This window comes from Phoenix dactylifera, chromosome 13 (assembly GCF_051530095.1).
Source record: "Phoenix dactylifera cultivar Ajwa chromosome 13, Ajwa_hap1_PhDact_Kaust_v1.1, whole genome shotgun sequence".
Classification (NCBI taxonomy): Eukaryota; Viridiplantae; Streptophyta; class Magnoliopsida; order Arecales; family Arecaceae; genus Phoenix; species Phoenix dactylifera.
Window position 1 is genome coordinate 1,186,301 of NC_143202.1, and position 11,356 is coordinate 1,197,656.

An 11,356-nucleotide genomic window follows, 5' to 3' on the forward strand; every position below is an offset into this window, starting at 1 on the left:
AAGCCGAGACCTCTTCTTCTCCTCCTCTGAAACTAGAGGCCAAGAAGGATTCAGAAAAGCCGGAGCCAACAACTAGGCTTGCTTCGTCGCCTTCGATATCGCTCGCTTCTCCGAGAGACTCTCCGTCGCCAAAGAGGGTGCATAGGAGGGTGCAAAGGAGAAAGGGGAAGGGTGCAGAGGAGAAAGGGGAAAGGTGCTGCTTCGTGTTGTCGCCGAAGAGGGTGCAGAGAAGAAAGCCAGAAAGGAAAAAGGTGGGGCTCGAGCTTAGGCTCGGGCTCGGGCTCGGGTTCGTAATTGAAACAGGATTTACGAGCTCAAACTCGAGCTTTTGCTTTGTCAAGCAAGTCCAAGCTCGAGCCCAATACAGAGCTCGGTACCGAGCTCGAACCTAAAATTTTGTAAAACGAGCCGAGCCGAGCTCAAGAAGGTTCGGGCTCGGCTCGGCTCGTTAACGGGCCTAGCTTTCACTAAACAGGGATGGCAATTTTTATTAAAAAAATCAGAAATATTTGGCAAATTGGCGCCTTTCTTTTTTCTTTTTCCTTCCGTTAATCTATTCAGGCGCGTTCTCGCGGCTTTTTAGCTCATCCTCTCCCCTCGTACTCCTCGTCGAGTTTCGGAGCCCGGCCACGAAAAATAAATCAGAAAAAGATCGTGTGGGGGAGGGCTCGCAACTCCGGCGATGAGATGACCGCCCTCGTCGCCGACTCGCCCCCGCTCGAGCTGGCTCCCATCGACTATCCTTAGCCCCACCTCCTTCGCTCTGCAGCCCGGTCACCCTCACCGGAGCGGTGAGCTGCCAGACAGCTTCGCCGGAGAGGTCGCTTAAGGTTCCGCGGCGAGATCTCCGAGGTAACATGCAATGCGTGCCTCTTCTTTCCCCCTTCCCCCCTTTTTTTGTTTGTTTTTTTCTAATACGCGTTTTCTTGCTCCTTTTTTTGGAATTTTTTGGTAAGTTTTGAAATTTTCCGTCAAGTTCTCCGTTTGGTTTCTTACCATCTTTATAATCGCATTCGAAGCTAATTTTGATCGATTCCTTTTTTAATTTGCTGTACTTTACTGAGTTTCTTTAAATGCCGCTTTATTCGTGGACCTTTCCGAAATCGTGATCCCCGCTTTATTTATCTGCGCCAGATATCAAGAAGCCCATTTCGTTCTTAAAAATATTGTTTGGATGGAAAGAAATGCGTTCTTGATGTTGTTATAAATCTATTCTTTTTGTGTCCATAGATTGAAAGGTGACGCGGTGAGGTAATGCGGGGATTGTGGTGAAGGGGAGGTGGGTTCCGCCAGCATACAGGGGAAGATGTTTGCAAGTCCTCTTCCACATCCTATTTCTGATTCGAATCGGAAGATCATCGAGACAAATGGTCCACACAAGCGGTTGTATCAAGTCTGGAAAGGAAGCAACGTGAGGAAACTTTAGGCTAATGCACTTCGTCATTGTTGTTCTGTAGCACCACCATAAATGCTAGTTTTATTGCATTCCTGCAGTCTTGTGTTTGCTGCTTCCTTAGTTACTTGATCCTTGCCTTAATTTACTGAATTTCTTGACGTAAAAGGACTGAACTTATGATAAACTTGGGAAGGTGGTTTGAAAGAGGTGTGAGTGGAGCTTAATAATCATTATCTGCAACAATTTATATCCCTGTTTAAACAACAACCGTTAACCAAAGCATGCACACGCACACGCACACGCACAGAGTACTTTGGTTTGACTTCCAAGTAGGAATTTCCTCATATAACAACTTCTGCCCTAGTTGCTTGAAGGTAGCTTGTTTTAAATAGATCCTTGTTATCATATGTAATGTAAAAGTTCATTACATTTACACTTTTCAAATTACTTAGAAAGGTCGGAGTGAATGATCGTTTTCATCTCCATGATTAATACCATGCAAGATGCAAATACAGTTGTAAATAGGGCTATATTGCTGGGTGTGGAACACGATTATCTCCTTCATCATCATCGTTGTTATCATCATCATCATCATACACTCCAAATCAAATCGATATTTCAAGCAGGTCGAATATTTGAACTCAAGTCTAATCCATCTTCCCTCAGTTGGGTCGGTTTAAGAATTATTTTATTTATCTACTAGGGTTTTGGGGTCAAATTAGGTCAATAACACTAGAGCTGAAACCATATTAAATATGTATAAATTGGTTATTTAGTTTTTTTCAAAACACTTTATGCAATTAAACAATTAAACATTAACAGGCAGCCATTATCTGCAAACCATGCCACAGTTTCAATCTGTATTCAGAAGGGGTCATGTTCTTAACAACTTTATCCAAATAACTTCTGTTTGGATTTCAATGGGTTATTTTTGAGTCGATCGTGGATCAGAAGTGAGTCAGTCCAATCCTCCTGCAGCCTTACTCAGCGACCAAAGCCCTTAGGTTTGAATAACTTTTGTAAGACATGTTAGGTTTTCATTTTTAAATTTCTCTTTTGCACAGTTAGGCTTCGGATCCTTCATCTCCTTTGCAGCTCCTTCAAGCTGGATTATTGAATAGTGGATTTATTTTCTTATGAAGGCTTTGGTAAGCAATAAATTAGTCAATTCAATTCTGTCAGCCCTCAAATCTGCATTGGTTGAATGAAGCAGTGAACTATCTTTCACTATATTGAGTGATGACAAGTCAGGTATGCCCTTATTTCTTCTGGTTGATAACTATCACGGGCTGTTCCCATACATATCATTGATGTAGAGTGGAGTAAGATGCATTTCGGCAACTGTACTGATGAGTCATGGAGGTTGAGACCTTGAGCAGCAATCTTGGATATATTTATTTTGAGAAGCTGGGATGCCATCACCATGTTTCAAACCCTGCTCTTAGACAAGTCTTGATACATAAGCAGTATCTGATTCAATGTTATTCTCATTTCGAAGTATGAATCTTTCTTGACCTTTTTTCTCCAAGAAATAACATAACTTAAATCTGGGTGACATCATCTCTTTGAGGACATAATTGCCATGCTTAGCTACAGTTTTTGAGACTTGTGTTTGTTGCATCATCTTGGCTTGCATAGGTCTGATATCTCTGCGCTGCATAGTGTGTTAAACGAGATGTTGTTGTCTGATTGTTGAATTTCTTCATGTTTTTGCGGTCAATTTATCTGCATCGTGCATTTGACTGGAAGTGAATTGATTACATCTTCTTAAAATTTTGCAGAGATTCTTCCTTGGAGGCAGGCTTATATTTGGTCCAGATGTGAGGTCACTGGTGTTGACAATATTTCTAATTGTAACTCCAGTAATCCTGTTTGCAGTGTTTGTTTCGCAAAGACTGGTTGATGAGTTCAAGCACCATCTTGGTCATATCATTGTGGCTATAGCTATTTCCTTAGCGGCATATGTGAGTTTCTTTTTTCTTATACTTTGTATTTGCCATGTTGTACTGCTTCGAGCGTATTTCAGACAGTTTATACATTTTTTAGTAATTATAACTAATTCTATAGAAATAATGGACACAAGCATAACCATAATGACTTGTTTTTCCTGAACAATTTTTTTTAAAAAAAACTATTTGAAGTCAGCATTCCTTAAACTTCAAAGATAAAAATTGCTGATATCAGGTTGAGAAATGTTCAAGCAACCTTTTTGGGACATAATGTTGATGAGCTTTCTACATATAAGATTTCATTGCGAGAAGCAATTATAAGCTTGTGGTAGAAACATAAAATGAAGGATTTTATACTTGTCTTTTTGTTATAATCTCTTGCAATTTCATATAATATGAGTAACATGCCAAAGGAATTCATAATAAGAAATGGATTCAGAATACTGATTTTCATTCTAGCATCTTTTTGCTATACCCACCTTTTTCTCTTAATTAATTGGAGAATCTTGTTGATGAAAAGAGATGTTGATACAAGATACAGAATATAGCACGATTCAAGATATAAGTGCATGCTCAGTGATATCATATAATTCAAAGTCATCAGTTATTAAATAACTGTTGTATATATTAGGATAAGCCATTGCTAATAGAACTTAGGAAAGTATGAGGCTTTGGAACATGGGCTTATTCATTAAATTTTCATTAGCTGAATGATTCTCCAGACATTTCATTTGTTTCCTTTTAAATGCAAAGTTGGGGTTGCCACCTTCTGGTTTGATCCTGGAATTTCTTCCCAGTGCATGCACTTAGGAGAGGAGTGTGAACAGGTGGACCCCAGTCCCATTGGCAATTCTCCAGATATTTCTTGAATAGTCAAATTATTTGTGAGATGTTTTATGATTCATGCTAATCATTCATGAAACTGTACTCATGGATCGGTAGTAAAAGATGTGCCATCTACTGTTTTTGGAGGTGGTGATGCTACTTTTGCTATTGTTTTTTGGCCTCTTCCAAGCATTTTTTTCATGAATCAGTGATATAATACATACATGCGTGTGCACATATATACATACATATACATGTGCATGTATGTATATATACATATATGTAGTTTCATTTTTGTATGTAGACTAATGAGTATTTGGATGGACAAACTCAACATGTTAGGGTTGAAAATGGATCGAATATGGATTGGATATTGGTAATATCTATATTTGAACCCATTTTTTCAGCGAATATGGGTACAAATACAAATACTAAATGGATACCAAAATTGGTATGCATAATTTTTCTAAATAGATATGATACAAATCAGATAATAGTTATATCCATACCTTTTTCCTTATTTGAATACGGATATAGGTTGGATATTATTCGGGTATAATTTGGATCTTGGGCAGAATTCAACAATGAAAATTAACATAGATGACATAATCATAAAAGATGGCAATGGGAATGGAATCCATTAACCAAATCATACACAATGCACGGATAACTACATAAGCATCTAAAGCATAGTTATTAAACCTGCATGAAGGCCTACCCGGCCAAGGGCTCAGATCACTAGTCCATCTACATTAGTATTTAAATACTAAAAAATAAATTTAATTAATGCAAAATTATAATATAAAATATTAATAAATTTAATAATTTTTCTACATCAAATACCATTGTTACTCTTTGATTGCAACATATATAAAAGATAATCATGAATTATCCATTTATTATAGAGCTTGGAAAAATATTTATATGTAAATGTAGAAATTTATAGAAGCTACTGATTTTTTATGTATTTCTATAAAAAAATCAAAATATTGTAAAATGTATATTCATTCTCATTTTTATCAATGGAAAAGATTGATTTTCTATAAATATAATTAATTATTAAAATATAAAATATTATAACATACACTAAATAACTCCATTTAATGGCGTGAAGGTTTAAACAAGTAAAATGAACCATCATAATAAAACAGATTTGAAGATTGTAGTCTGGTGGTTAAGTGCTTGCTATCCAAATAACATGTCACTAATTCAATTCTAGTTATGGGAGCAAAATTATTTGGAGATGATTTTTTACTGGATATCTAGATCTGGATTTGAAAAAATTTTAAAATCTGAACCCATATCCGGCAAAAAATATGTGTGTAGGTATCCAGATCTAGCAAAATTGGATGTGTAGGTATCGGGATCCGGTTGGTACCCGAATTTCTGAATCTGATCGAAGCCGGATATGGAACCAGATTTGGTCGGATACTATCCAACCTGTTTTCAGCCCTACAACACATAAAAATTTTAGATTTTTGTAAAAAAAGATTTACTGATTCAAAAATCAAAGATGTATTATTCAAATTGGAGATCATATCATTGATGATGTTCTACACAAGAAAACAAATGCCTAGAAACTGGAATTTGTAGTTCTTGGTGGTCTCTTGCTACACATCAAGTGGGTGAAAAAACATGTGGCTGTAATGGCATGATGCAATGTTCTGCTATGATTGAAGCATTAAAACTTATAATATTCTAATCTTTAAAAGATGTGTATATCATGATCAGTGGAGTGTTTTTTATTTTTGATTTCTATGCCCACGTGATCCTTTTAGAACATTAGCAAAATTACTATCAATTTTTAAACCACTTGACACAATGGTAAGAGATCGCCGAAACCTATGAGAATTTGTTTCTAGTAATTTTGATAGTATAGGACATGATTAATGCTGTGGATCTTTTGTTTAGGTGGCGTATCATAGTAAGAGATCGCTGAAACCTATGAATGTTTAATGCTTCATACGTAGTCTAACCCATTCGAAGATATTCTTCTTACTTATATTTGGCAGTGTCTATCACTATTGTCCATTATGAAATATGTATTTCAGGCCTTCATTTCTTAGAAACATAACACATTTGAATAGGAAATAAGAGGGTTAAGCAGGGGAAGCTTGTGGTATTTTGTCATGGCTTTAACAAGAATTCAGCATCTTTTGACTTCTAACTTGATCCACTGCTGGAATTTAACCACAATAGTTTCTCAGCTTCTCAACAATGAACAGTGTGTTATTTCTACCGAAAAAAGTGAACAATGTGCCATCATTTTCTGCAGAAACATACTGTGCCAAAACATAAACAAATTTATTTTCTTAAAAAATAAAAATTAATTTAATAGGTGCTATTTCGACCCATGCTGGGTGTCGGTACTAGGATAGCTCTGCAAGCACTTGAAACCATGAATTGAACACAAGCTTCAAGTCCAACTGAAACTCCTGTTCAAAATACTTATTTGGCAAAACAAAGTGTTGTATCATTCTTAAACTAAAATTTGTAGCTGCTCATGGCAGGTCTAGGAACAAGGGTTAGCCTTCATGTGTGGGGCCTTTCTTCAAGCCCAACATTTTTTTTTCTTCTTTTCCTTGAACCTATATGATCCGATAAATTCAGAGAGATGTCAGCCAATTATTTGGGCCCATTTTTCTGTTCTAACTTCAAAGACTACTGATATAAAAAATTGCTGGCTGCTCCATTCAGACTTTTGGGTGGCTTGTGACCTCTTATAATGTAACTATATTTTCTGTCATCAATCTTTTTCAGTTGCTGTCATCTAGGTTTATTGGCACGTAAATGACAAAAGCTGCTTCATTTTCACTGGTAGAAATAATAATTCTTTGATTTCTTTTGACCGGCTTTCTGGTTTCCAAGGCACAGGTAAAACAATGCATAAACTCTCATGACATATGGATTGTCGTATCTGTATAATGGGACTTTAGGAAGTTCTGATGCATGTTGGAATCCAATATCATGTATAGGGAAATCAATGATACTATCATGATGATATGGGTCCCATCCCATTCATTTCTTGCAAGATTATTTCTAAATAAGCAAAGGTTTCTTATCCGTGCAGGATATTTTTCTCCTCTTTCTTACTTCTGGCAGAGATCCAGGCATTATTCCTCGAAATGCGCACCCTCCAGAACCTGAAGATGATGATGGTGTCTCAGACTGGGGGGGAGGTCAGGGCGGTGTCTCAACTTTGCCACCCACCAAAGATATTATTGTGAACAACATTGTTGTCAAGGTCAAATATTGCCATACATGCATGCTATATCGCCCCCCTCGATGTTCCCACTGCTCAATCTGCAATAACTGTGTGGAACGTTTTGATCATCATTGTCCCTGGGTTGGCCAGTGTATTGGAAAGGTATGCTTTTGCTTTGCCTGCTCTCTTCACCGTGCACTATTTGTCCTATCATTATCAAATCGAATTCATGAATTATGTCAAAAGCTAGAGAAAAAAAAGCGAAAGTCCTTTTTGAAACTATAGCTTATTTTGTTAGCATGAGCCAGAGCACGTACGACTCTTGAGAATTTATGAAACCAACAATAGATGTACATAAGGTTTGCCATCTCGGTACCGGCCCTCGTCTTGGTACCATTCTATTATAGTGTCAGCATGTGGTATGGTATGAGACGGCGAGATGTACTGAGTGTTGGTACGGTACGAGACTGCGTAGCAGTTTGGTACTGATAGGGTATGGTATGTCTGGTACTGTACGGTATCGGTCGGGTACTGTAAAACTTGGATGCGCATATACTTGTGCATCAGAAATGTATGCATGTAATCGAAGCATTTAAATTATCCTACCATAGACCTCTGAAAGTCCAAGTTTTCTCCGAATAATCTTATGTTCATTCCTGTTAAAGATGATCTTAAAAAGTCATTCTTGTTGCATTCTTCCTATATCCGATTAACCTCTGCTATATCATCGAAGATTATCATGCTTTGTGGTTAGCTTTAGTCATTCACTTATTCAAAATAATGTGGAATAATATTATTAAGCAACAACTTATAGGCTCCTAAAAAGAAAGAAATCAATAAACTACTCGAGCAATATTTCATTTTTTTCTATCACATGTGAATTATTTCTGATTGGTTTTGTTTATGCAGAGGAATTATCGCTTCTTTTTTATGTTTGTGTCCTCCACAACTGTCCTATGTCTTTATGTGTTTGCCTTCTGCTGGGTCAACCTCACAAAGATCATGGAAGTATATGAATGTAATCTGTGGAAAGCAGTTATAAAATCACCAGTTTCTGGTGTTCTCATTATATATACATTCATAGCAGCCTGGTTTGTTGGAGGGCTAACAGCCTTTCACCTTTACTTAATTTGCACCAATCAGGTCAGATTTGTTTTCACTGAAGCCATTACCGTGCTGTATTTTACGTATCCAACTTGTGCCAGGTCTTGTTTAAAACTCATTCTGCTTGCAGACCACATATGAGAACTTTCGATATCGCTATGATAGGAATAAGAATCCCTATAACCGTGGATGTGCCCGAAATGTCTTCGAGATCTTCTTCTCAAGGATTCCGGAGTCCAAGAATGATTTTCGAGCTAAAGTGAAAGAAGATTCAGCCACATTCACCTCTTCACACTCTCTAGGGCGCATGATGAGCCCAGCTAAAATGAGCTTCGACTTGGAGATGGGTGGGAAACGACAGGCTGTAGTTGCAGAGGAGTTCGAAGATATACAGGGCCAGCTTGAGAGTGTGAGGGTGTTGGAAAGATGTGACACCGAACCACTACATTCAAACTGGGGCAGTCACAAGGGCAACTGGGAAATAACTCACGATATAGATGCATTGGCTGCGGAGTTTGGAATAGAATATGAATTCACTGACAGAGGAAAGATTCAAGGAAATCCTCTAGATGACATTTGAAAGGCTTCTCTCTCTGGAATTGCTGTTGCTGATCCAGCGAACTGGAAATCAACCCAGGAGTTATGAAAACCAGGATGGAGGCTTGGTTCTGAATCCTGCAAGTGGGAGGGAGGTGTCACTTGTTATTTAACTCTTAGTGAATGGCTTTTAATGTTTAGTAGTTATATCATGTAAGGATGCACTAAACACAAGCAGTTGCTTATCATGCTGGAGAAATTTGTAAATGTCTTGAAGGAGATAAATGTTGTTCCTGTGGTAACTTGTGGTTTGTGTACCGATTTGCTTATTAACCAGCTAAAGTTGAGAGCACCTCTTACCGAATCTTAATTTATGGGTTTTGATTTGTGCAACGGAACGGTTGGATGTTGCCAGATATTGCAACTGGGAAATTATTGGAGGAGATAGCTCACGGTTCCAGAATAAACGAGCAGACATACTCCCTATTAAAAGGCTGTTTTAGTGTAAAGAAACGTATCTTTTTTGAATTTATTGAATTGTTAAATATGTTTTATATATATGGATTTCTTCTACTTTGGTCATCAAGAGATTAGCTAAATCACCCTATCTTCAATGTAGTAATGTGGTCAACTTATATTTGGCATCATATCTTCTACCTTTATTCACATTATGCTCTTCAAGGCCAGAGGCAATTTGGTTTGCTTTCAGTACTTCAATGTCCTTCACAGATTCCAGTTTCTTTGAGGCCACGCAGTAGCAGCAATGTGTTCTCACTGAATTCTGTGTCATATACTCGGACTAGGTAGAGCTGGCAGGATCCTTGACGTTACATTGTGAACTACTAGTATGGGCTTTTTCCTATGTATCTCATGATTTCTTTTTGTTTTCCTCTTCTGCGTTGTCCTTGACCTTATTCTTGGCTCACAGTCCTAGGAGGAGCAGTGTAAGAGAGCTTGAGCCCTAATCTGTTTTCTTAATAGATAGCTCCAGGTCTAGGAAGATGGTATGGATTCCTGCCCTGGATTATCCGAGAGGTGCACTTTTAGAAAAATCCACTGACTGAATGTCTGAATGGAGTCTAATAAATTTGGCCGATCACCAACATAAGTTGCATCTTTTCTCTACCATTCCCTGCTTCCTCTACATGCAGATTAAGATGCGTTCTCTCTCGACCTCCCTCCCTCCCTAGTTTGCTGATTGAAATGATTAAAGATCCAGGACTTATATGCTAAAGTTGATGAGGGGAAAATTAAATAGTAAGCCTTTTTTGTTGCTATTTTTGAAGATACAAGAAGAGAAAGAATCTAACAATGTGGGTATCGAAGGAAATATCAATCATACTTGGACTAGCATTCGGGCTAGTACAGTAACAATGGTAAATATGCTTGGAACTATTAACAGAGGCAAACATCATGTGCACGATCGCGTGCTACTATATATCTCGCTACATCTTCTAAGACTTCCATGCATTCTTGGCTGGACGGCGGAAGATGATTGGTCTAGGGTGGTGAGTTCCGTTCTTAATGTGCCCTACTACTATGATGCAAGAAAAATGTCTAAGGTGGCCATGCATGAGATCCCTCCACAAAGTTGCCCATTTATCACTAGCGTATAGATCTCCATTTGAACCTATCTTGTGTGTTAAGCTCCAAGTAGAAGTTAAAGGCCAATGGGTGGCCATGCACCCTACACTTGTTCCAATGCATGCATCCGGCACCTTTATTGAGAGGCACAACTAGTAAGATATGAGATTTAACCACTGTTTCAGACGATAGAAACTCCCTATAGTTTCTTTAAAATAAAGATAGTTCCTCTAGATGGGTGTGAAGGACTGGTCGCTGGCCATCTGTAATGTGATATGGGTCAAGCCATGAATTGAGCAAACTTGGCTACTACTTGCACATGGAATTTAGATGGGGCGGCTAAAATGTTTGAGCAATTCTTGCAATTGCTCATGATACCCTCTTTTAGCTTCTAGGTCTATTTCTTAGTTCAAGATCCCTCTTACTAACTGGAATAAAAGAATTAGTAGATCTGTTCCGCTTAAAATGGGAGGGAATGGGCTGGGGTTATGAACTTATAATTATGGAATCGACTCGATCATCAGATTATAAGTTCATTCCATACCGGACCAGACCGGAATAGGGTTATTTTCATTCTTATTATGAGAAGGGGTCATTCGAGCGTATGTAAATAGATACGGGAGAGAAAAGAAAATAGTGATTTGCTGTTAGGGAAAAGGAAAAGAAAGAGAAGAAAAGAAAAAGGGAATTTCTGTTCTTCTAGGGTCCCTTTTGTAAAAGGTGTTTTGCACGAATATCAAAGTCATCCTACCTTCC

General features: G+C 38.0%; 1 protein-coding gene across 1 annotated transcript; it reads left to right on the forward strand.

The window, feature by feature from the left end:
- The first annotated feature begins 571 nt into the window (after positions 1-571).
- LOC103698219 (putative protein S-acyltransferase 7) lies at positions 572-9,368 on the forward strand. The gene is made up of 6 exons (XM_008780210.5): positions 572-852; positions 1,231-1,411; positions 3,178-3,360; positions 7,241-7,537; positions 8,285-8,518; positions 8,610-9,368. The coding sequence occupies exons 2-6, from the start codon at positions 1,307-1,309 to the stop codon at positions 9,057-9,059; spliced, it is 1,269 nt and encodes a 422-aa protein (XP_008778432.4). The 5' UTR covers positions 572-852; positions 1,231-1,306; the 3' UTR covers positions 9,060-9,368.
- The last annotated feature ends 1,988 nt before the right edge of the window (positions 9,369-11,356 follow it).

Bases quoted from the DNA above. Each gene is read 5' to 3' on its own strand.
- LOC103698219 (XM_008780210.5), top strand. From the start codon at position 1,307: ATGTTTGCAAGTCCTCTTCCACATCCTATTTCTGATTCGAATCGGAAG. The intron at 1,412-3,177 runs GTGAGGAAACTT...AAAATTTTGCAG, and splicing joins AAGTCTGGAAAGGAAGCAAC to AGATTCTTCCTTGGAGGCAG. The intron at 8,519-8,609 runs GTCAGATTTGTT...TTCTGCTTGCAG, and splicing joins ACTTAATTTGCACCAATCAG to ACCACATATGAGAACTTTCG.